Here is a 25943-nt window from a genome sequence, read left to right as displayed (position 1 = left end):
GAGATTTTTACCCTGTGTGGGTGTGTAGGGTTCTGGGCATAGGTACAGAAAGCGAAAGCAGGTGGTGCTCCATTTAAATGAATCCATAAAACAATATGACGCCCGACAAGTAGCAGATATTGTCGAACAAAACCCCCGAAATAATATTCGAAAAGAGTTGATTAGCCTCCAGCACCATCTGCAAGCAAAAGGTGCGAAACAGTTGGAGAATTTCATGAACTTTGTTCATTTATACTTCACATATTCTGTGACGAAAGATGACTAATTCATATAAATATATATAGAATAAGGAAGTACATACTTTGATTATAAATTAACTTTAAATTTGCCCAGCCCATTACAGGGTAGTGAAAAAAAAGAAATTTTAGCAGAGATTTATAAGTCAAAAGGTTGTTTTAAGACAGAAATTTGGCATTTTCTGTATGTCTAAACCGAAATCAGTTTTGAAATCACAACAATTTCGGCCACTGTCATCCAAAATTCAAATGTATCAAAAATAGTCACAAATCTAAGCGGTTTTCGGGTCTCCCAGTGCCAAGATTAGTTCCCATAATGCATAGCCAGAAATCCTACGAAATGGACACCTGTGAGTATAGGATCCAAGGAAAAAAGTACAGGGTTGAGGCATGGACATGTGTGTACGTGTTCATATGGAGAGGTACACTTTATGAGCTTATTGATCAAAGTTATTTGCGACTAACTATTGGCGATAAGATTCCCCTGCGTTTGGCCTTTACCGTGGCCAATCGCTCATAGATAAACGCCAGAACATACACATACAAATGTAGATACATGTGTATATATTTAGATGGATTGACTAATGACTGCTTCCCGTTCGATTGTATTATGTGACTGACATGACTTGAGGAAGCAACAGGAAGATCCCATTACATTAGACTGTTTTTGCCACACAAAAAAACACCCGCGCTGTGACACAGCGACCGCCGACCGAGCAACCGCGGGGCCCTATGGCTTTGACTAAGATATCTTATCGAAGTCGGTTAACAGTGATAAGGGTGATAAGAAACAGCAATAGGCAAAACTGACTAGCCCAGACCATCGGCAGAACAGCTTTTAAAGCGCAACACCCGCCACGACTGCCAGCCAGTCATTAAATTCAACCCGCACTGCACGGTTCTCCCTCGATTTGAAGAAATAATCCCACACTCCACACACACAAAATGGGTAAGGTTCGCCAGGTATTTTTCCTACGAAAAGTGCTCAACTATTAACAGGCTGAACAAGAGCCCAAACCCATCGATACCGCGTTCAGCTGACATCGAAAGTCCCCTGGAGCCACGGGAGCTTTCACATGGATCTTCCGATTTCACACCCAGTTAGATAAGAGACCAAGTTCGAGTGATTAATGTGTTAGGTGTGGTGTGGCAGTCCGCAAATGTACACATCAGCAGTCGAAGCACTGGGCGATGGGACTGTTATCAGCGAACTATACTTATTTCTAGCGAACATCAGGTCTAACCTTGGAACATGTATTCCCCCTTGCAGATCACACCTGGGTCAGCCAAAATGTCTTCGACCAGCTGCCGCCCGGCGCCATCGTCGCGGGACACGACGCAGACAGTGATCCCATCTATGTGGGCCGCGCCTACCACAACGGAGACATGCTGCCGGCCAAGGTTATTCCAAACAAGAACCAGGCCTATGTCGCCTGGGGCGGCGAGGAGATCAACAAGCACGATGTCGAGATCCTCACTGGCGACCACTACGTCTGGATCCCATCCAGCGGCGGCCACGTTCCTCCCCATGCCATCCGCGTGGGCCAGACCTCCGACGGAGAGCCTCTCTTCATTGGCCGCGGCTACTTCAGCGGCAGCCTGACGCCCGGCAAGGTGCATCCCTCGCACCACTGCCTGTACATTCCGTTCGGCGGAAAGGAGGTAACCATCCCACAGTCGTCTCGAAAGGAGCAATCAGACTAACATCCATTCGTCTCCCTTCCCCTACAGCACAGCCTAGAGGCGTACGAAGTGCTGGTCCAGCCGGAGACCTGGGTCTCCTCCTCCGGTGGCCACATCGTGCCCGGTACAGTCCAGGGCGGCCACGACTCCGATGGCGATCAAATCTTTGTGGGCCGTGCCTACCACGAAGGCGACTTGCTGCCAGCCAAGGTACGACAGCTTATCGACAAACCAGTTGCAATCCTCATCCCTTATGCCTCTCCTCGTTCTCGTTTCCCCTGCAGGTTGTTCCCAACAAGGGCTGCGCCTATGTGGCATTCGGCGGCTCCGAGCACGTCAAGCACGACTTTGAGCTGCTGGCAGGATACGGCTATGGCTGGGTTCCCGACAGCTTTGGCAATGTGCCACCAAATGCCATCGTCTGCGGCCGCACCTCCGAGGGCGAGAGCCTGTTCATTGGCCGTGGCTACCACAGCGGCAGCCTGACTCCCGGCAAGATCCATCCGTCCCACCGCTGCCTCTACATCCCCTTCGGCGGCGATGAGGTGCGCCTAGACGCCTATGAGGTCCTCGTCAGGGCCTAGTTTCTGTATTTCGTCAGCAACATAATTTATATTCTCCATCAGTCACAAACTAAACTTTGATTCATTCAAAACTCAAGCCAACGAATCCATTTTGAGATTTTGATTATCACTTGGTGCAGACAGAAAACATTGTTTATCCACAAAAGAGAGAAAAAGTGTACCTACAGAGGTTATTGAACAGACTTTGCCCCTTCCAGATTGCAGAAGAAAAACAGAGTGCACAGATTAAGATGAATGCAGTGCTGGATGTGAATAAGAAGAGAGGGTACATGTAGAGAAAAATATTTATTGAGAAACCTGAATTTTAATGCTAAATTAGGAACAAATCCCTTGGGTTTAGAATTTACTCTAAGTGAGCAACTGAAATCGATCGCTGCTTTCTCTGTGGCTACTCAGCTGTTTGGAGATCAGAGCCGATCCCCAATTAATCCCCATCGTATGCTTCACTTTGTTGAGCTTTCGTAAGCTTTCGCATGGCACTCTACATGGCATGTAGAATGGCACGTAGAGTTACTCGTATCCGTCGGATACTTACGAGCAGATACTTTCCTCCCGCTCACTCTCCAAAAGATTGCTTTCATTCGTTTCCGATTGGCCGGCAGAGTCTCTTCGGCACAGCTATCATCTGATTGGTGGTGGCTTAGCCGAACATCGATTTCTATTGGCTGTGGTGGCAATGCTCGCCGCATGTGACAAATGGGAAAAGGCCAGACCTGGAGGCGGGTATCTTTCAGGGTTCACTTCGTGTCTTCATCATATTCTCAACTTGGTCAAGAAGCATTTCTGCGCACGAAACTGGTTTTGGTTGAAACCACATCTCGGGCCTGTAAATGCCGTCGCTTCGGTGCTTTTGACAACAACCATACAAACAGACTCAAACGAGACCAGAAAAAATACGGTTTGATGGACATTACTCAGTTTCAGGATTTGACATTATGCATAGACTGAATAATTGGCGACATTTGTATTTGAAGCAAATGTGTGCTATGTAAATAGATTCGAAGAAACTAGCTATACCATTATTTTGTTCTGTCTTCTGTCTCACGTAGTGTATGGAAATCCGACGGAAAGTTGTGTCTTGCTTAGAAAAGTCTTCAGTTGAATATTTCGATTATGGTAATACTTCCAGTGAAACTATTTGTCGAAGCTCTCTTGAACGAAGTCTCAATTCCCTTTTCTGGGAAGAATAAACACACTGCTCAAGAGAGGTTGTTTTGTTAGTTCTCCGACCAAATCTGAACATATAAAGGCACCAGTTTATGAGACCGCAACTTGTGTAAAGGATATGACCAGTAAATAATACAAGGTACCTGCTTAATCATACTGGAGTATGTTATTGTTGAAACATTGTACATTAAATTAAAAAACATTTTAAATATTCAAGATACTCCATGAGTTCCATCCAAAGACAAGTCCACAATCCAATTGTGTGTATCTTTTTGAATGATCTAATCTAATTTCTCTTAGATCTGGCGCCTTCCTCAATAACGATAATCTTTACGTTGACCTAAACATTATTGTAGCCCACAAATGTAATGAAAAGATTGACCATAAGCACTCACATACACGGAGAAGCCATAATTTCAAAACCCCTATATACGAGCATATGTATGAAAAAACCCATGTATCACACTCCTTTGGTTGCCCTAAAAGAAGCCCCACAGCCAATATAAATTCTTATAATTTCATTTTGCTATTGAAAAACGCACACACATGAATTTGGACACAGAAGGGGTCCCCGCCTCTGATGTTTTGTATCCATTTAGCTGAAAGATATTAAAAAGCAACTGTGATGCTATCAGAGACCGCATCATCCCAGCGAAGCTTCCTTTGGCCGTGCCGCCGCCAACCCTCGAATAACTGTGAAAATGCTCGAAATTCCTGCCCTGCCCCGAGCAACAAACAGCAACGACAACAGCATCGAGGAATATCAGTTTCTACAGAGGAATGACAAAATTTCGCCTCCGGGCTGTCATTGTATCTGTATCTGTGCCGCCTAGCAGCGTATCTGTTGTATCTGGCGAGTGTCGTGTCGGATGGTGTGTGGAGGGAAACGGGAGTGCGTTGAACGCACACACACAATGCGGATGAGGAAAAAAAATTGTGTTCTACCCACTCATACCTTATTATACCCGTAATACATAGAGAAGAAGCCTTATGTACTCCCAGCGAGCCACACAACAAATGCGATACAATTAGTTGCTGCACAGCCAAAGTACGATTCGATGTTGCCTCTTCTATATACATAGTGGTGTGGATTGGAGTGGTGTGTGCCTGTCCTGGAAGGGTGGGTTGGTTTCGTTCGTTCTTTCTACTGACGCTGGCTGTGGCTCTGGCTGCGTCGCTGCTTGGAGTGAAATTTCTTTCAGCAGAGGATATGCGGAGGTTTCAGCTGGTTCATCGTTTAAGTGTTGTATGAGGGTTGCTGTCGTGGTGGGGGGACAGGAATAAAATAAATACACATGTACATGTGTATATACGAATCGAGAAGACAAAACGGAATCGAGAAATGTACATGGATAAAAATGGAAATGTGCGACTGACTACGCTTTGTTAAGCCCTCAGCAGCAGCGGGCCGTGGCAGCGGTGGGCGTTTCGGTACATAAAACGACACCGAAACCGAAACCGAAAACCTTTCACGAATTTAATATGTACGAAAAAGGCCTCCTATCCAATGCACTGAACTGAAACGCTGACTGCGACGCCAGCGCCAGTTTCAGCTTTTAGACAAAGCTTGGGCAGAGACCTTTAGCTAGTTGGCAGGGTTGCCTAGGCAAGTTTTTACTGTATCTCTGGCATTCGTCTAATTAGTTTTTGGCATCTAAAAATAGAGCAAGATGTTAAATATAATTTCCAAAGGGGGAGCTCTGGCGCATAACACATTTCATCTGGCGCTTCGTCTCGTCTCCGTTCCCGGCTCCAGTCCGCTTATGCGTGATAATTCAATTAGGAATGTGTGAATCAGCAGCAACAACAATCAGCGGCAACAGCAGTGGCAGCCGCGGCAGCGACAGCAGCACCAAAGTGCAGCGGAAGCAAAGAGAGAAAAGAAACAGAAACAAGAAACTCGAAAAAAATTGTCCACCAAAACGCAACCTCAATAGAAACACAAGACCAAAGAGGAGCAGAAGCAGAAGCAGGGAGAAGAGAGAACGAGAAAACCATGTCCATGTTGCAACCCTGTTTGTATCGGGCGACGCCAGCAGAAGCAGAGAAACACAACAGGCAGAGCAGAGCTGTTGTCGGTCTATGGAATGGAGGGACGTGGTGCGGGGCATTATGTGCGCAGCTTGTGTGCCTCGAAAATACATACAGCAGCGGGCATTGAAATATGGACAGTCAAAACAAAGCGAAAATATTTATTTTTCAACTTATTAAAATTTATTAAACTAATGATTCAATGAACAAAACAGACGTGTTTTCGTTTGGTTCATCACATTTAAATTAACGAGCTCCTTTTTCTCGCTTTAATTTTTTCTTTCGTGGATAGGCGAGAAGTCACGTAAAAGCTTAACATCGATATTCCGCCAATAACTTCTATGTTTATAAAAATTTTAAACACATCAATGCTTCGATCGCAACTCAAGCGTCCACATTTCACTGTCCGCTACTGTACCTCAGCAGCGTCGGTGAAACCCCCTCTCTCTCTCACTCACTTTGAGTTTGCTGTGAGCACATACAACTTTATGTACACACGAATGCCATGTACAGCTTTCGCTGCATACTATGTACACATGCATTTATGTAGGTAGTATGTACTCAAGTGCATGCGATAGTGTCGAGGACGTTAACGTCCGACTATCGACAACAGTAACATCAGCGACTCCAACAAAACGAGCTCCTACAACAGCTATGGTCACATTACCAATTTAAATTCCCATCCAATCTCTGGTCTGGCACGTAACGAATGATGTGGCTGGCGGTGTTGAGAGAGGGACCTAGAGCAAGCAGAGTATTTAATGAGCATTGCCAGTTGAACGAATGCGTACCAGAGAATTTACAAACAAGCATATACACATGCATATACATATAAATGTTTATGTATGTACTCATGTACATGGGTATGGTATGTGAGTTGTGTGAGCTATCAAATTAGGTTCGTTTGCTGCCTCTGGGCCTTCCTTCCTTGCTCCGTCTACTTTCTGTCCAAAAGCACCCTTGTGCCGCCACTGCTTTAGCTTCAGCTTCTGCTTCACCATCCATTCTCCCCACCTCCTCTTTTTTGGGTCTTTCTTTTCTGTTGTTGAAGTGGGCGTGAGTGTATGCGTGGCTGTGTGTGTGTATGTATGAGTGAGCCTGCTTATCGACTATGTAAACCGCACGGCTGACTGGCTCTGCCTCCGCCTGTGCTCTGTTGCCGTGGTTCTCGTGGCTGCAGTTGAGTTGGTAGCCCTGGCTGCTGGGGCTGTCGTCGTCATTGTGGTTACCGTTTCATATGTACATATAGCCAGGAATCGCCTGAGTGGTTTAAATAGTAGCACAGTGCTACCCTCACTCCTCCCCTTCCGAGGCACAGCCACCACACCCCTGTCAAATTGCTGTGGCATGCTGATAATTCAATATACAAAAATTGAGGCAAAAGTTGATGAGTTGGTTGCTCTCGCACACAAGTGCATAAACATATGTACATATGTATGTATATATTAATATTCGTGCACGAGTGCGTGTGTGTGTTTGCCTTGTTCGGTACGCTCGTGTGGCTCTTAACGAAAAACACTCGACATCCTCCCGGCGAAAGGGGAGTGGAATGGAGAGGCCAAGTCAAAGGCAGAGGCAGAGAACCACTCGCAAATGGCAACGTCATGCAGCTGTCCCGACACAGCACAGCACAGAATCCATCGCCACCCCACACCATGGACGCCACTGCCACCCAGTCGCAACTTCATTTGCAATGCAAACAGAAAAGCTCTCACTCAGCGCGGCAAGCGTGACTGAAAGAGGGGGGAAGAGGCATTTGGGGAGAGCTGCCTGTGTAATCAACTAATTACAACAGCCACCAATGTTGGCGCCATTAAGGCAACACCAACTCACCAACTCTGCTGCTAAAGTGACTTTTAAGACCCAACCTACATAACACAAAACCACATCGCATCTCACCTCAGAGACGAGACAATTGAGTGGCTCTCCGCCAGACCCATCCGCCACTCAAATCAATCAATGTGTCCCCCTCCCCCACCAAGAAACAGAACCAGATACAGAGATCCACTCAACACCCCTCCACAACTGAGAAAACTTCGCCGTTCTCATAAGTTATGCTTCCCCTGTCGGTCCGGTCCGCACTCGTTTAGCAATTCGCGCAGTTATTATTCCTATTTCCGGTTCAGGATTTTCGTTGATTTTCGTCTTGTGTTGGGTCCAAGCCCAGAACTCTGGTCGTCTCTCTGACGCACCGCAACCTCTACCGATCCCTCTTCTCCTCTCCTCTCCACTCCTCTGCTCTCATCATCCATACCGCTGCTCCTTACCGTTCTCGGCATCAGTAAACAGTATTCGAAACCATTCTCCGGCGCTGGTAAATTGATACTTTTTTCACTTTTGGGGTTCGGTTCGCATTTTTTCAGAGCACGCAAAAAAATAAGCAACAAGGCAGGGAGACAACTTGAGATACGGTCGCGACGACCTATCCATCCCATCCATATTCATAATGGCGCACTAATTGGATCTTAATGCTGGCATTTTATTTGATTACACGACTGAATTATGTCTGATAAATCAAATTAGTGAGTGACAGCCAACGAATCGAGGGAAAGTGTGGTCGGACTAACGCTACAGTGACACCCTTTAGCAAATTTGCGAAATTATTCAATTCAAATGGGGATGGTGGTGTGATGTACACTGACTCTGACAAATTCGCGAGATGCACTTGTAAACGATATTCAAGTTTATTGGATCATTTTCACTGGAAGACAAACAGAGTTATGTATAATAAGGATGGCAATCGGTATTGATTAATTTCAGTGGAATAAAAACAGAGTATTAAAATAAAAAACAATTACTAGCAATGGTTTAATTTTAATAGATGCATTCTCGAACAGCCTTCAGTCTCCCACTCTCCTTGTGATTAATGAATTCTGCTTTATTGACATGAGAACAGCCTGTACAAAACAGCTCCCCCTGCATCAAACCCTCAAACTTCAATGGCTCACATGGCGACAGACCAGACGGACAAAGTTGCCAGCAGCAGCAGAAAGCGACTTTAATTGATTTGGTAACGAAGTTTGCTACTGCCAAAAGTTTTGTTTTGCCAGCTCCAAAGGCGCCCGACCAGCTCCTTCCAATTGCAATTTGCTCTGTCGCACAGGAGGGCTCTTAAATAACAATTTATGTGCTTAACATTTGTTACATAATGCCGATAAATTAGGCGAACGACTTTTCCGACAGCGACAAGTTGTATCGTTCATCAGCTGGAATTTAATTAGCAATCACACGGCTGTCTTTCGATTAAATGCTTCACGAGTCCCTGATGAATGATCGATGTGTTAGTAAATCTGCGATAGAGTGCAAAGTCATAACTACATTAACCATAAACACTAAGGAAATTACTCTCCTGCTGTTTACCAATCGATAAAATATACCAAAATATAGAGGCTACATAGCCTTTCCCTGCAGAACAGTACTTACCTTTTACAAATTATTTAATCGTATACATATTTGGGACCAATTCTATGTCAATTCACTTAGTTATATTATAGCACGACTCCTGTCGTAGCCGATCGTTCCATCACATATTTAAATATATCGCTTTTCAAACTAGTTTAATCCAATTTGAATGCATTAAAGGAAGCATTTAAATTGTTAACAGCATTCATTCATCTTAGAAACGTTTATCAGACACTTATATTTTCACCACTTAAGGAATTTAGTTCAGCATAACTCGCCCTGTGTGAAAATAATGATGACTTCAAGACACACAAAGGAAGTAAACATCAATGAGTTGCGAATTTTTCCGGAAGTTAGTAGCGATTCTAGCAGGACACTTCGAATATCCGTGACTGACTGAGCTGGATTAATTAATTAAAATACTTGTCGAAGGGAGATGCGTTTTGGATCTGACAGCTGGCTGGTGTCTGCCAGATTTATCGACTTCGCCTTGACAACTTAAAGTGCTAACAGAATGGATTTATTGCAGTTTTTCAATCGAAAGTCTACGATTTGTTGGAAAGCAGGAAACGGGTGAGCACTGCCGTTGTAACAAAGAAGTTTAGTTGCTCACATGGAATGAAATGGGCTTTTCTTTTTCTTTTTGCGAGTGCGATAGTGCTGAAAATACCCACGTCTGTTTCAGTTTCAATAATAAAGCATGTGATTGGTTCGGCAATGTGATTCTGTAATCATCAGGAAGAATTATCACAGCACCTGTTTTGTGTGCTTAAGTTGTGGATTGTGCTACAAGAGCAGAAGTTATGTCTTACTTTCCTAAAGTTTGGAAACGTTTTAGTGCTAGAGCTTAGCGCACATTTTCCTAACCTTGCTGACAACCAGAAAGTTGTAAGCTAGGGTGATGCAACGATAATCCCACGAACAAACCTATAAAGTGCGCACAATCTTTGATAACGTCAGGAAAAGCATTTGTGGGAATCATAAACATAAAAGTAACTGTAGAGACGCCCAACTGGTCTTGCGCCACGTGTTATTTTCTTTACTTGCAGAAAGTAAAGTGAAAAGCTTATGAGGGAGGACATTCTGTCCATTATTTATGTGTTCTATTCAATATCTTTAACACATATTAATCTGCATGTACATAGTGAATGTGAAACAACATATCTTCTGAATGATATCTATTTATCTGGGAAATCATTATGATAGTTGGTAATATACATATGTACATATGAATACAGCAGCCAATATTATAGTGTTACAGCAGTCAGCTTCAATAGTTTCAGAACAACAAGTTTTAATGGCTTCAAATTGCTTTATTATTTTCATATTACTCTTAGATTGGTTGGTCAGAACCAAGAAGGAAAACAATTTAATATTCATTTTACGAAAACATTTGAAACATTAATCTACTATATCTATGTACAGTTCATATCAATCGCATTAACATTTTCTTAACAGGAATGACTTCAAATCAATATCATCCCAATGAGTCTCAAACATGAATAGATTTCGCTATGGATATATGAAATATGTAAGTGCACACATATGTATGTATGTATGTATGTATGTATGTACATCCATATGTACCACGCATATGGAACGAATCCCACGATACGGGCGCATTTTCTACCTGAGTGTAATTCTGCATTTGTTGTTGTGCTTACGAGCTACATGTTTTTATGTATGAGAATATATGTATGTATGCATAAATGTACATATTCACATACATACATTTGGCTGTGTTCCCTGCACTCGCATCTTGTACTTACCGAAATGATTTATAAATGCCGACTTAATGCGCTAAAAGCCAAGCATATTAAACCGGTTGTCAGATGTGGCCTGCCACATCGTGGCACTGAAACTGAGGTACCGTACCACATACATACACACTTATGTATGTACATTTTTATGTTCAAATATCTGCGTGGTTTTTGGCACTTTTGGGGCAAGTAAAAGGTGAGCTTTGCGAAAAGGGTTTAATTATTGTAATTGGAGTTTTCGGCTTAGGCAGTAAATTCGCATAAATTATTCAAGCCAAGCCAGACGAGAGTGTTGGCCAGAGATGACTTAACTTCCAGATGGATCAGATGTTAATTGTTTTGTGGAGCCATATGGAGCGTAGCCCCCATAAGTAAGTATATGACATAAATCTCTTCGTGGAGGCAATTGTCACCTAATCCACCCCTGGGAGTGGAGTGCCACTATCTCACCTCTCATCCCATTTCTTGGGCGCCGTGCCCGTGTCTCTTTTATCTGCCAGCATATTCATTATACGAATTAGGTTCAAGGCTCGGATTGGCATTCTTTTGGGACACATTGGCGAAAATTGGCAATTTTTGAAATCGGAAACTCTGCAAAAAGTGCCAGAAAATAGGGGAAAAATCAAGGAAAACAGCAAAGAGACAGGGAACGGGAAACAACAACAAAGGCCACAGGATTTCCAATCGTTTTTATTGAATGTTTCAAAGCGAAAAGAAAACCCAACGTTGGACGAACCAACGGACGGACTAGCGGCCGATGTCTCATGTCTGATGCTGCAATCCCGTAGTGGCCATCGTGTCGTGTCCGTCGCATCCGTATCAGCGAGAAACCCAATATAATCTTTTATTTCTTTGTCTCTCTGTAAGGGTCGTTGGATGGTCGAAAGAACGGTCTGCGTCTGGGCCTGTGCCCGGTCTGGTCTGCGCCGGGTCGTTCGTTGCTGAGCATTTTTCATTTTAAAGACTCTTTGACATTTATTCTCTGGCAGTGAAACGGAGCGACGGAATTGGCAGATTAGAAATGCTTGAAACTCAGCGGTCGGTCACCGGGGAAGGTCGACCTCTGACCTTGAGCAGTTGATTAGCATAGGGATTGGCCGATTCCATTGTCCACAGTGCCACAGTGCCTCTGTGTGTTCCGTTCCGTTTTCAAGGTAGAGGAACATCAAGAAAGGAGAACGCACATTTATGTGTTTTTTTTTGTTGGTATAAATTAGATTTTTATTTTTGCGCTTAGTTTTTGGGTAAAAAAGATTATATAAAAATCGTATTTAATGGATGGTATTTACACTTAGGATTAGCTCAACTTTGCCGCAGCACTTAAATGTATATTCCTATGATTATCGTATCTGCATAAATCGATTCTGAATCGCTGTCTTTTTTTTCTGTATACATCTAATAGATGAACAAATGATCAATATTTACATAGGACTATGGTCTATGGTCTATATTCTAGGGGAAGTTTACACCCATCGGATGGATACGTAACGCTCGACTGGAGGCCGTACGGCATTAGCTACGCTACCCCCTTCTGGGCTGGCGTGGTGGTTGCTTCCAACAATAATTAGGGCGAGGAATTGGTTCTGGTTTTTTGACTCGCGAACGGGGTGGCGGGTCGTCTACGGGTTCAACTAAAAACAAAGTCTTTAAATATTAATTAGAGCTATCCAGGAGCCACTGTTGCTGTTGCTGTTGCTGCTGCTGGTGCTTCGGATGTTGCCTCGCCTTTAATCATGGCCCTCTCACACCTCGCTCCGGATGCAGACACGGACTCCCTTCAGCTTCCGCCTCAATGGGAACGGATATGGACGGGTGGCTGCTGTTCACTTGCTCTTGGTGGCAGCCGCGTGGGGTGCGGCGGTGGTGGCCGCCGTCTGCTGTCTCGGACTAGCCCCACTGCCACTCTTGGCCAGCGATAATGGTGTGTGGCTGGATGGCGCTTTGGATGCTGCCGACACTTTTCCATTGGACAGGGTCGAGGTCTTGGGGCTGGCTGCCGACGTAGCAGTGGATGGGCTGGGCAGGGTGACGGTTGGCAGCATGGGCATGATTGTCTTGTGATCGCCATCGCCTTGCTGGCCGTTGGCCGCACTCTTCAGCTTCTGGAGGTAGTCGTTGAACACCTCGTTGCCTGCCCGCTGCATCCGCGTGAGCTGCTCCATGAGGTACGCCTGCTGGTAGTTGTACATCGCCGGGGACATATGCCCGATCTGGGCAAAATTGTACAGCATACTCGACTGATTGACGGCCGCTTGGGCCTGGGCGGCTTGTGCCGCCTGTGCCGCCTGGGCCACCTGCGCACGGATCAGGTTCTCCTTGATAAAGTTGTTCAGATCCATTTGCCCGGCAGCGGCCGCAGCACTGGAGGCGATGCTCAGCGGTGCGTTCAACCCCGGCAGACCAGGATGGGGCATCAGCTTGCCATGATTGCCTTGGATACCGCCACCCAAACTGGGAGACGATGACGGCGGAGGTGTGGGATTCTTCGTCGTTTTCTTGGCACCCATCTGCTGGCTCTTCAGCGGAGGACTCGGTTTCTGCGCTGGATGGCCGCCGTTGGGAAGCTTCGGCAAGGGCGGCAGAAAGACTGCTGCTCCTCCGTTCGGGGATTTCTTGCTGGTCGGCACCTTCTTGATGCCAGTCTGAATCTGACTCTGGGGCTGGCTGAAGTTGAAGGCGGGCGCCAGGCTGGGCAGCTTGGCGGCCGTATCTGGGATCTGGGCGTTCTGGCGTGGCAGAATGGGCCGGAACTTCTTGGCCGCCGGATCTCCGTTGGGAGTGGCAGAGCCTGGAGTCGACTGTCCTGCGGACTTTGGTGACTTGTTCTCGCTGGCAGTGGGCGAGTGGCTGCCCATCTGGGCAGCGTTGCGCTTCTCCGGACTGGGCGTCTTCTTGGCGTCCGCCTGCGAGGGCGTCAGCACCGGCTTCAGGGGCGTGCCCTTGGCGCTTGTGGGTGGCGAAATCTTGGGCGGTGTGATGCCTCTGGGAGCAGCGGGCGAAGCCGAGGTCGGTGTTGTTTGCGACAACTGTGGCGGCGTCATACGCGAAATCAGATGTTGCGGGGAGGGAATAGCCTTGGAGGGCGGTGGCTGTGGCAGTCGCATGGATGCTGCAGCTGGGGCTTGAGCAGGAGCTTGGACTGGGGGTGGAGTGCGTACGGGAGTGGGCGCTGGAGGCGACTGACGTTTTTGGGCATCGGTGGCGCCGCCGGCTGCGGACTTCTGTCCCTGGTCCTGCGGTTGGTCGGGCAGCTTTACGATCTCGATGTAATTGTTGACGGGACTCTTGTGCTTCGGATGTGACCCGTTGCTGGCCGAAGAGGAGTCGCCATTGTCCCTGGAGATGGTGATCGACAGCGAGGACGGGATGTTGATGTTGCACGAGTTGAGCAGGGACTTGACCTTCACCTGTTGCTTCTCGGGCGCGTCCTCATTGTTGTTCGGACTGGCGCCACGCTGGAAGGCATGGCCGGACGACGGAGCTGCACCCGCTGGATTGGTATTCTGGTCGGATTTCGTGGGCGGTGAGGGGAACAGCGACCCCGACATCGATCCCCCGGTGCCGCTGCCTCCGAGCATACTCTGCAGGTAGCCACCCGCGGTGGCCTGGCTCGGCTTGGGCGTGTACTTGTATGTGGGCATCGTGGGGATGTTGTAGTTGGGCACGTACTGCGGCGAGCTGGGCGAGTAGATGGGCGAGTTGGGCGTGTACATGGGCGTGCGGCAGCCGGGTGGTGCCTCCCGTCCCTTTGACTTGCTGGCATTGAACAGGGCCAAATTGAGGTAGTTGTTGGCCGCCTTGTTCTGGCCACCGTTGGAGCTGGGGGACGCATGGGGTTGCGGTTGATTGTTGCCTCCGGACTTTGCGTGGCCTCCGCTCGTTTGGCGTCCAGCGTTGGCGGCTGCAGCGCCTGCCGGTGGCGGCGGTGGTCCCATCTTGGTGTCAGTCTTGGGTCCGTACACATGCGACTTGGCGGAGGAGGAGGCGCTTGTGTTGCCTCCAATCGACTTGATCTCGGTGCCAGCGTCCTTCAGCAGACGGTTGACCTCGTTGGGAATGTTGGCGAACGGATTGGGCCGCGCTGCCTTCGGTAGGATGGGGTGGTAGCGCTTGGCGATGGGCGTGCGGTTGCCTGGGGCCGCCATCTGCATGCCCGGGTGGAGAGGCGAGGACGGAGAGAATTGTGGCGCGAGCTGAGGCTTGCGGGACGGCAGCAGCGGTGGCTTTGGTGGTGGCGGCATAAGCTTCTCCAAGCTGCCGACAAATGGTGGTGGCGTGGACGGAGATTTCGGCGGTTGAGAATTCGTGTTTGTGGCCGGCAGACGAATTTTAAAGTCCTCGCGGGGAAGGGGCGGTGAGAGCTTTGGCTTCTTGGAGATGGCCTTGACGGGCTCCTTGCTCTTGCGCTTTGAGGCGATCGACTTGGGTGCCATTCCGGCGGGCGGCCTCATCAGCTCCCTGTCCTCCAGGCTGCCCTTGGACCTTCCGCTGTTGTGCGAGTGAGACCCAGACCCAGAAACTGTCGTCTTCGGGGGAGTGGGGGCTCTGTGGCTGCTGCTCGATGGCCTCTCCGGAGATTCGACTTTCACCTTGATGGGCGTCAGAGCAAATGACTTGAGGAACTCAGACTTGGGATCCTCGTAGCTGACGGTGCTGGCCACGCAGCGGGGACTGAGGGTGCTGACACCGCTGGGACTTAAGATGCGCTCTGTGCGAATGGTCAGCGGTGGCACCGTCAGCGGACTGGGACTCTTACGCTTCCGATCGAAGCTGCTGCTGCTGCTGCTCGAGGACTTGGGACTGCCGTCCTTGTCCTTGCTGCGATTCTTGGAGCGCGACTCCTTCTCTGGCTTCAGCGGCTTCACGATCTCCTTGCGCTCCGGATCGGACATGTTGATGATGGTGACGCTGTTGTGCTTGGACAGATCGATCTTCAGCTTGATGTTAAGCTCCCCACTGGGCGATGGACAGGCGGAGGAGGAGGAGGAGGAGGACGGAGTGGTGGGCGTATGATGATTGTTCTTGGCGCTCGATCTAGAGGACTGCGGAGAGTGGCTCTTCTCGCGCTTCTCCAGCATATTGCGATTGATGATCAGCTTGAGGGGCTGCTCACTGGGCACACGGATCTCCTCCTGCTGCTCCTGCTTTATGATGGCGGGTGGCGATGCAGCGGCTGGAGGCGTTATTTGCTCCACCTTGGCCTCTTCTGGGGCCGGCTCCTGCTTCACCACCTTTAGGGGCGCAGGGAGCACGCGACGTGGCGCAGGCTTCACCTGCCGCTGCGGCGACTCGTACACCCTGAAGTAGAAGCGCATGGGCGCGTCCCGCTTCCACGTGTATATGTATGCAATGTCCATGAGGGTGTAATAGTCCAGCAGGACGATCGTCTTCACCTTGTACATAATATCGATGCTGAAGCGCTGCACATCGATGTCGAACTTGTCGTACACGAACTTCTTCAGGTGACTCACCCGGCACATGGCCGGACACTGGAGGTACCGCGGGCGCAGAAACTCCACCTCGGATTCGGTGCTCAGCTCGCTATAGGGGGGAGAGGGATGGAAAAGAGTGGCAGAAAACATAGATTAGTGGATGTGCAGGGGTATGGATCGGGCGCTATAGATAGGATTATATTATTGCTAATGAAACCTACCCCAACTCTGCGTATTCCAGGGACAGCGACATGTTATCCGTGGGGCCGAATATCAAGTGTTCCGTATCATCGCCACGCTGCTCGGGCGTGGCCAGAGCTGCCTCTTGCGGCCGATCCTTGTAAAAGGCGCGCTTCCTCATCAGCTCCCGCTCGTACAGGCCCGGCACGAGCTTGTAGACGATCGCCTGGAGTGTAGTGTCCGATCTGCAAGAATAGGGATTAAGAAAAGAACGGTTACAACTCGGTTCGGTTCGGTGCGGTTCGGTAAGGTTCGGTTCATCCTGGTGCGTGCTCATTGGAATGGAAAGGAAGAGGAGCCAGAGCAAGAGCAGGAGTAGGGGCAGGAACAGGGGCAGAAGCCAAAGTCGAAGAAGTCGAAACAGAGGCACTTCCTTGGCGCGGAAATGAGAACACACAAAGAGAGGAAGAGAGAGAGAGAGAGATAGAGACAGGACAAGAAGCGCCCGTACAAATTAGGCGGCAGATGCAATTTTCTATTGCTTCAATGGCACGCAACAAAAACGCTAAACAAGGAGAGTCAGCAGCGCAGCAGAGGGGGATGACGAAGTGGGATAAATAAGGAAACTACAGCTATTGCTCCTTGGCATGTGCTGCTTGGTGCTCCTGGTGACGATGGTGATGGAAAGATGTGGTGTGGTGGTGGTGCGGCGGTGGCTGAACACAGGAACTCGCATTAAGTCGCCTTTCAGAAATCTTTGCTCTCCTCCTCTACGGCCCATCCATGCAGGCGCTCACTTCAATCATTCCACGCGCGCATACAAATACACAGACACACACACGCAAGCATAAAGAAAAAGACTGAAGGATAGAAGTGAGTGGAGAGACCCAAAAAAGGTCTTGAATGGAATAGAAAGATGAAAAGGGAATGAGAATATGGAACGGGAGGGAGAGTTGATCTACGGCAGAGGTATAGGAGGGGTAGGGGATCGAAGGCAGTGAAGGGCACCGTTCTTCCAGACTACTCTCTCATTATCATATCTGCTTAGTAGGCCGGGTTGTTAATGTCATATCTCTCCGATCAATCTATCAGTATTTATTTACCTCCCGAATTAATTTAGATTTAAGCCAGCGATGTGGACATCAGGGAATGATCAAACAAATTAGAAATGCCATAACTTTACCACCCTCCTTCCACCACACAGGGGAAACTTAACTTATTTTCTTTTATTTTTCTTTATCACACTCAATCATCCCAATACCACCCACCGACTGTCGGGCAACTTCTTCAACTTGAACTAAAGTTTGAGCTCTTTCAACTTTTATTTACTCTCACCCTCACTCTCCTACTCTATCTCTCCCACTCATGCTCTCTTTTTTTTAGCTTCGTTCGGAAATCGCTCTCACAAAAAGAATACCAATGCACGGCAACAGCAAAAAAAACAACAAAACAGAAGCCGCGCTTCCTCTCCCTCTCTCTCTCTCTCTCTCTCTTACATACTGCGCTGTCAGCAGTTGTTGTTTTTCAGCTGTCTTGTCCCCCTGTCCCTACGCCGGTGTCAGCCACAGCGTCTGCGTCGACGTCGACGTCATTGTCGTTTGCCGTCGGCGAAAACTGAGCACAAGACCCGCCCGTTAATTATCTTTGCCGTATTTCGATTTGTTTTCTTGGAAATGCGTGTCGCCTTACGCCGTCAGTTGTTGTAGTAGTGTAGTTTTTGTTGTTGCTGTTCCTCTTTGTCGATGTTCTGCGTTTATTTTCCCTTCTTTCTTTCTCTTATTTCTTATTTTACTTCTTCCCGTTTTGGCAGTTTATATCAGATGATTCCGTCGGCATTCCGTCTCTCCCCTCCACTGCTTAAAGGTAGACGGCGGCAGAGACAGCTATGAAAACATGGCCGGCATGACAAAAATACGGTAAAACCACAGTAGAGGGGGAAAAGTAGTCTTGCTACTTGTATAAAGCAGTAATATTTTCAAGCCAAATGTTATGAAAATATATAGAGAAATATCTAAAAAATAATGTAAAGCTTTCCTAATCATGGCAGATCTTATAGGAGCTAGAGTTACAGTCAGTTCCTATTATTTTGAACCTAGCTTTTGTGTCTTCTTCCCATGGTGCGAGCTTTGTTTGTTTATTCAGCAAAAGTCGAGCTTTATTTTATTTTTGTTTATCTTTTCAAAGACAAACTGAATTCGAGTGAAACTGACTTTTCTTTTGTGTTTCACTGCTGCTGCTGTTTCTTTTTTTCCTTTTCCTTTTCCGTTTCCCCTTCCTGTGGCCCCTTTTTTGGGTTAAACAATAAACTTTCGCAATAAATTTAATTGGAGACTTGAGACTGGTTGAATGCTACACGACTACTTCTGCCACTATGACTAGGGCCACTAAAAATTCATGGAAAGCAGAGCCAGCCAGCGGCATCCAAGAGGCACAAAAGACACTTGTTTGCAGTCAATCTCCCCTCCTCCTCCGGTACCCGGGAGGCACTTCACACCATTTGGCCAGGAACTCGGTGCCAGATCCAACGAAAAGGTTCATCCATTCACCTGTTCTTCATTTAGTCTGCCCCCCCACAATATCGCCTCACTTTGAATTTGTATTCATTATCTTTTGTGTTTGTGTGTATGTGCAATGGGAGAGATTACAACGTGCGACGCTGGAGGCAGGCACAGGCGGCAAGCATTGGTTAGATTGGGGGAACGTGAGCGTGCCACCAGCGGGTGGTTTACTGTACATATTCCGTACAGATTCCCATTAAAGTTGGTGCAGCTTAAATAGATTCTGCCACAGCCTGCCTCTCCACACGAAACGTGTTTTTCATTACGCAGCCACATTCCCGAGCTCCCCCATTCCATGCCATGCCATTCCTTCTATCCACCCAAAACGAAACGAAATGGAATGAAATGAAATGAATTGAAACGTGCCAGACAAGATGGTTCACGTTCAGTTAGAGACGACAGTGACCCCTACCCCTCCCGCAACAAAGCAAATGCTGGCCCGTGGCCCCGTCAAATAAAGTTAACCACAGCCAAAAGTTTTCACGAACAAAGGTGGATCCACCAGCAGCACGTGGTGGGGGATCGGGATCCCGAAAAGTGTCTTGCCTCAGTTTATGCCCCACTTTGGGGCCAAAGGTTTTTGATAAACTTTCTGCCTGGGCTCCGCCTCTTAACCACAATTACCTCCCCAAACGATACGGAAAGTTGTGCGGTTCCAAGCAGTTTTATAAAGAAACTACAACTCCAATTCCAGACACTGGTTTTCCCCGGGGAAAATCAATCCCTAAGTGAACTAAAACGGAAATGTTACAGGAGAGCGTTCCCTTAGCTCCCAACCCAACCCCCTGAGACACACAATTGTAGGCAGGACGGTGCCACATGTCAATGCGAGAAAGTACTTTGGCAGGAGTCAAAGCTAATCAGTGAAGCTAACTGAACGGAACCAATGGAAAACTGGAAGCAAAGATTTCGCCCGACCTTTCGATACATCTCTGACTTATGTAAATGCAATTCTATTAACTGAATTAAAGAACACCTAAATACGTATACATACAAACATTTCCCCATTGCTACAGAGGATTACCACCAGTCGGCACTAGGTGGTAGATGTACATACCAACAACTCAAGGCAGATAAGTATCTGTTTTCAAAGAGTTTTTCCATTGCCTGGGCTTCCTTTTACATTCCCATTCCCATTCCCATGTCAAGTGGCAGACAACAAATCGCATCTTCAAGTATTTCCCCATCTCTGTACAACAGCAGAAAGCTCCTTCACCTTTCCATTCCATTATTGTATCTATCATCTAATCGCTGTTGTCAAAGACAGACAACACGACGAACGACTCTATCCAGTCCCGCTGAAGATTCTACTCACTTGATGTTCGGCTTGGCGCTGTTGATGACCATCTCGCACCGTGGACAAAAGCGCTCCTTGCGCAGGTGATTAATGAGGCAACTGTGGCAGACTGCAAAACAGAAAGAGAAAAAGAGAGCGAAAAGTGCATTAGTAGGGCTTTTCAAATTCCCATTGATATCCGAAAGCTACTCAGTACAATAGTGCAGCACAAAGAGGCAAATTAGGAGGGGAACTGCGAATCGGCATAAATAAATTGTACAGATTTCTGCTTCCCCCGCCAAAATGAAACGATTCAAATTTATGTAAAAACATCTCTTCTGCTCCGCTTGGCATATTCCGAGCAAGCCCCAATGTTCACCCCAAGCACCACCTTCTGGGCAAAGGAAACGCAATCAAGACCCGCACCCACCCACACCCGCACCCACGCAGTCAAAAGGAAAAGCAGGAAAATACAGAGAACAGGCTTAAACTGAGGAATACAGAGGCAGAGAAACCTTCAGGGAAACGAGCCAAGAAAAAAAGTACTGCAAAAAATGTGTTTTGACTTTAATGTCAATGTTAGGGTCCTGCACGCTACAACTGTCACCCAGGAACCAGAGACCAGATAGACTGGGGGTCTCGCAGAGTCCAAGTCACTCCAAGCTGACTCTCTCTCTCAGTCTGCTTTTGTTTGGCCTGTTACGCTTGTCCGTCAGTTTTGGTCCAATGCCGAAAATGTTATACAGGAGGGAACAAAAAAGGAAGGAAAAATTCGCAACAGTCTGTCTTTAGTAGGGTGGCAGGCAAAAAAAAATGTTGCTGCCCACCAAATGGCCTCGAGTGAGAGATGCTGATGCTGCTGTTGCCACAGCGACTGTGAGAGTGCAGCAAACAGAATGTTCCACACGATGACGACGGCAGCTGTTGCTGCCGCCACCAAACACGGTCCACAGTACACAGTACACAGTCCAGAGTCCAGGTTTGCCTCTGGGCAGGGAGCCCAGTCCAGTCTGGCGCGTTTGACAGTTAGATGGGACTCCCGGGTGCTCTATATATCCGTCCGTCTGTCTCTCTGGTTGGATGCTCCATTTCGATTCAGTCTGCCATCCTCCCTGCCAGCGTCTGCCATCTCGGGCTGTCTGACCAACAGATTTAAATGAGCCTGACCAAATGTATCCACGGCCACTGTGTCTGTCCATTATCAACACATTGGTTTGCTAGATTTACGAACATCAAAAGGGGGGAAGGGGCGGAGGCGAAATAAAATGGGGAGGAGTTGCGAAATTAACCTTACGCCGCAAAAGGGGGAGACATTTAATGTCAGAGAGAGAGAGAGAGAGAAAGAGAGAGGCAGGGAGAGCGTATGTGATGTATGGTTATATTCTTAAGTTTTATTGCTTTTATTTCTCCCTGAGAATGCTAATGTCATGTGTTATTAGGCGATTTCTTTAATTTATAGTTTCAATAAAGAGCAGAAAGCAAAAGATCTACACAATTAAAATAAAAGAAGTGTCCAGAGCTAAAATAAAACATGAACTAAAATAAACCATAATGTACCTATGTTTAAAACCAGTAAAATATTTAATTTTATTTTAAACTTGTCTGGTATGATGTTTCGAATTTACTACTCCTTCTTTCTCCTCATCCAATATCCCACAGTTGCCTGTAAACGGCTTCCCAATCAAGAGTCAAGTACTTAGCCCTACTCCCCGTTTCCCTCCTTGCATGACTCGAACCATTAATGGGCCCACAAACTTATCGCCCGACAACATCTGCGTGTCGTCTGTGGCACGACACCCCGCACCCCACACCAGCCCGCGTTTACGAACATAACTCATCGCGCAGAGGCAATTTTGCCCAGTTTCTAGACAGATACAGCAGGCAGTGCCAGTGGGAGAGGCATTGGGACAGTGGGAGATGTGAGAGCTGAGTGGGAATAGAGATACTCATTCTAATCAAGGCAGAGCGATTAGACGATGCAACAGAGCTAATATGGGAGAGGGAGACGGTGAGAGAGATACTTACAGGAGTGCAGACACTCGACAATTGTCGTGGCATTGATCAGGTAGCCCTGGCACAGGTGACAGATGATATGCGGATTAACGGCAGTTAGCAGCACAGGCCGTGGCGTTGTTGCTGTTCCCACTGCTGTACCTGGTGCTGCCAAATCGGAAGTATCTGCTGCCTCCTCATCAGCGGAGGCGCCACCATTGCTGCTGGCATCCTCTGATGTGGCTGTTGTAGTCGACCAGGCCGACGACGAGCAGCATGAGGCGGAGGAGGAGGCGGGAGCCTCGACTGATTCCACATTAGGAGTAGTTGCCGGTGGCGTTGATTCCTTCTTGATGCTCTTTTCTAACATGTTTTTTGCTGTTGCTGCTGCAACTGTTGTTGCTGCTGCAACTGTTTTTGCTGTAGTTGTTTTTGTTGTTGTTGCAACTGTTGCTGTTGCTGCTGTTAATGTGTTTTCACTTTTTACTTTAATGTTGCTGGCAGCAAAAAGTTGCTGCTGTGGCTGCTGCTGCTGCTGGCGTTGCTGCATTTGCATTTTATCAGCACTTGTCGACGTCACATTTGTGGCAGTGGCAGTAGTCGCTGTTTTTGTTGTTGCCGTTGTTGTTGTTGTTGGCGCTTTCAAAGACAAAGCCAGCTTTTTGCTGCCGTTGCCGACAGCGCTGCTCTTGGCTGCTGCCACTGCGGACGGCTGCGACGCTGCCGCTGGCTTTTGAGTGTTTGCCATTGTTGTATTTTCAGTTGCAGTCGCAGTTGCAGTTGTTGTTGCCGCTTTCGACTCTGGCGTCATCATAATCATAATACTCGTTGCTCGAATTCGCTTGTGTGTTGCACAAGCGTCAATCTGGAAAATAGACAAAGCAGAAAGTTGAAATTAAATGCGAAATGGAAATTTTTCGAGCGGAGGAACTTCCATGCAGATTATAGACAAATCCAGAAGCAAGAGCTTCTTTATGTTTAATGTTCTTTATGTTCCTCTCCGCTGAATAGCGTAAAGATAATAAATAGAACTGTAATAATAGATCTTGAAACCCCGCTGATATCCTACACGATCAGATTTCAAATTCTGCTTTCCTTGTCATTGGAACTCAGAAACTGCTGTTAATTAGAAGAGCTGAGTGTCGGAGCCAACTGTGATTCAAATTCTGATCGAAGAAAGAAAAGTGATAGCTATGCATTCTGTTATCTTTTTTAACCCCACAAAACAGATCCAAAAACAGACTTCCACAGAGCCATTTCTGCCACATTTAAACCCAAAATGACGGCCCCAAATGTCCAAAGAGTCAATAGAGCAAGGCCTTTAAGGCCACAAAGGAGCAGTAGAGGAAGTACTTCGTGGTAGGGCACACATGCTGGGGAAGGACTTTGCACGTAAAGGTAGAAATACTTTGTTGCAGGAGTCAGCAGAGCAGAGCAGAGGTGGTTCCCTATTCCACTGCTGACATTAAACAATATGCGAGGCATTATATGCAATCAGTCGATGGATGCGGGGCCTCCGATAATGGATGTTTCTGTTGTTGTTTGGCTATGCCCGGGCATAGCAGTGTTGCCCCGGTTGCCATGGGAATGTTTGCAAATATTGAAATCCACAGCACTCGGGGGAGCAGCATTGAGCTCACAGACTCCGACCCTCTCGCACTCCCACTTCTACTCCCTAAAAGGGGTGAAGTGAAGTGATGGTCGAGTGGTGGGAGTGAATGACTGCCCAGACACCCGGAGTGCCAGTGCCAGTGCCAGTGGCAGTGGCAAGTACATGGAAAATGTATTCCAAACAATTTCAAGCTGTTTTTGCATCAACGCCCCGTTAAAAAGTCAAGGTACAAACATGAAAACTTTTCCCAAAAACTTTTTCAGTCAACGAACCGAATACGAAAATCATACCAAATGGGAAACAGGAATGGGGAATGGGAATACAAATGGGAATGGAAATGGAATATGAATGAGAATAAGGAAGCGCAGGACAGAGAAGGCCTTGTGTCCGGGAGAAGCCCCTTTAAATCCTTTTTACAGCAAAATTTAAGAGGCTGCCGACACAAGATTTTAACCCTTCCTCCATTCCCATATTCTGTTCCCATTCCCACATCATATACAGGCGGCTGTTGGCAGGGTGGAGAAGAAACGCGCGCGCAAAAAAAATGTGAGTACCAACATGAAAAGGATAATAAAAAGCAGCGGAATTTCTCATTTCTATGTGTGTGTGTGTGTGTGTGTGTGCAGAAGAGTGGAAAGGTTGGAAGGGAGACGCAAAGGGATGGAATGGTAAGAACCGACCCTGCAGAGAGCGGGGAGGGAGGTAGAGCTCAGAGCTCAGAGCAGACTGTGACAATGCACGGCGACGCGACGAAACGACAGCGAACGCAATTCGGAGAATGCAGAGGGCTCCGAAAGCCGAGACTGCGGCTTTATCTCTTCTTTCGCACACTCACTCACTCGGGCACTCTTGCAAGCGCCGACCGACGACCGCTTTCATTCAGTAAAAAGCAGAAGCAGCAGCAAAACAGAATGAAAGATAATCAGAGGTTGGAACCCGCAAACATACACACACATACACGCACGTTCGAATGCGGCTTGGGGAGACTTTCAATTGTGCCCAATCGAAATTCTCACTTTGGGGCAAGTTGTTTTTGTTGCTTGTGCTGTCAACGTGTGTCGCCAGATAAGGGCCCTCAGCTGTGGGTGGGGAGAGAGCGGTGGAGCAGAGCACGCAACAGCTGTGCCTGAACAGTGTTGAGCAACGGCACTTTTCGTTAGCTATATTCACCTTTTGGTTGGCTGTGTTTGTATGCTGCTAATCCAGCCAGTTAATTGGCATCGTGATGTGGGAGGGGGTACGGGCCACGTACAGTATCCAATTGCAGGGTATGTATAGGTAATGTAATCCACAGTGTATGCTAACGCTCAGCTTTAACACAGCGTTTCATTTCTTTTACTTATTTTCTTGCTTTACTCCACAAACACACACTCACACTTTGCGCTCTTCGGCGCGTTGCTTTCGAGCACCTTTATTGTATTTTCCGCTTTGCTCTATGTTTACCGAGCGCGCACACACACGCACACGATGCAGACTGAACCGAACCGTTTACATAGCCGGGCACATAAATAAGACCGAGTGCTGCTGCTGCCGCCGACGTTGCTGTGGCATTTGTCACACACGAGCGAGACACAAAGGAAATTTCGAGCATGCAACCGATAGTTGCTGTTGCATTTAATAATACATTTATTACTTTTCGTAATTTTTTGTTTTAATTATGTTAGTTTTATAGAACACTTTAACCGTCAATACTTGGGCACTGGCAAATACAGTAATTATCTCGGAGCACACTTAGATAGCGCTAGCGCGGTCCACAAATTCGCGTCCAATCGTTTCAACTGTTTCCGTTCGACTGCGGGGTTCGACTGCGGGCCTGATACCACACTGTTTCCGTCGTTCGCTGCTATGTACATATGCAGCTGTCTCGCTCGCTCTGGCCTCTCACTGGACGGCTGTTTCTTGCTTCTTATTTTTCCTGCTCTCTCTCTACTCACTCCGCGTAGGGTCTCTCTCTCTCTCTCTTGGGGCGTTTTATTCATTTATTCTTGTATTCCTTATTTCTTTGTTCCGTCGGCTCGCTCTCTCACTGT

The 25943-nt window shown here is 47.4% G+C and overlaps 2 protein-coding genes across 4 annotated transcripts; one reads left to right on the top strand and one right to left on the bottom strand.

Annotated features, from left to right (window-relative positions):
• The first annotated feature begins 561 nt into the window (after positions 1-561).
• On the top strand, positions 562-13549 carry LOC117890088. Of its 3 annotated transcripts, XM_034794746.1 has the most exons (5): positions 562-586; positions 1507-1898; positions 1968-2129; positions 2204-2502; positions 13540-13549. In XM_034794746.1, coding segments are annotated over exons 1-5 (864 nt in total). In that variant the 5' UTR covers positions 562-576; the 3' UTR covers positions 13541-13549. The 3 variants fall into 3 exon arrangements, with proteins under 3 accessions (XP_034650637.1, XP_034650636.1, XP_034650638.1); XM_034794745.1 differs by lacking the exon at positions 13540-13549 and having other exon boundaries at positions 2204-2588; XM_034794747.1 differs by lacking the exons at positions 562-586; positions 13540-13549 and adding an exon at positions 1054-1185 and having other exon boundaries at positions 2204-2588.
• Positions 12068-25943, bottom strand: LOC117890086 (polycomb group protein Psc). Its single transcript, XM_034794744.1, has 5 exons — positions 25084-25943; positions 22335-23166; positions 20349-20439; positions 16517-16720; positions 12068-16404 (listed from the first exon to the last, which is right to left on the bottom strand). Exons 2-5 carry the CDS (start codon positions 23119-23121, stop codon positions 12687-12689), a joined length of 4800 nt encoding a protein of 1599 aa, XP_034650635.1. The 5' UTR covers positions 23122-23166; positions 25084-25943; the 3' UTR covers positions 12068-12686.

Source organism: Drosophila subobscura, chromosome E (genome assembly GCF_008121235.1).
Source record: "Drosophila subobscura isolate 14011-0131.10 chromosome E, UCBerk_Dsub_1.0, whole genome shotgun sequence".
NCBI classification, from domain to species: Eukaryota; Metazoa; Arthropoda; class Insecta; order Diptera; family Drosophilidae; genus Drosophila; species Drosophila subobscura.
This window is presented reverse-complemented; position numbering and strand designations above follow the sequence as displayed.

Excerpts from the sequence above, each read along its gene's own strand:
- LOC117890086 (XM_034794744.1), bottom strand. The coding sequence starts at position 23,121 with ATGATTATGATGACGCCAGAGTCGAAAGCGGCAACAACAACTGCAACT. Across the intron at positions 20,440-22,334 it reads TGTCGAGTGTCTGCACTCCT|TCTGCCACAGTTGCCTCATT; the intron begins GTAAGTATCTCT and ends TCTGTTTTGCAG. Across the intron at positions 16,721-20,348 it reads AGCGCCAAGCCGAACATCAA|ATCGGACACTACACTCCAGG; the intron begins GTGAGTAGAATC and ends CTATTCTTGCAG.
- LOC117890088 (XM_034794746.1), top strand. Across the intron at positions 1,899-1,967 it reads TTCCGTTCGGCGGAAAGGAG|CACAGCCTAGAGGCGTACGA; the intron begins GTAACCATCCCA and ends CTTCCCCTACAG. Across the intron at positions 2,130-2,203 it reads GCGACTTGCTGCCAGCCAAG|GTTGTTCCCAACAAGGGCTG; the intron begins GTACGACAGCTT and ends TTTCCCCTGCAG.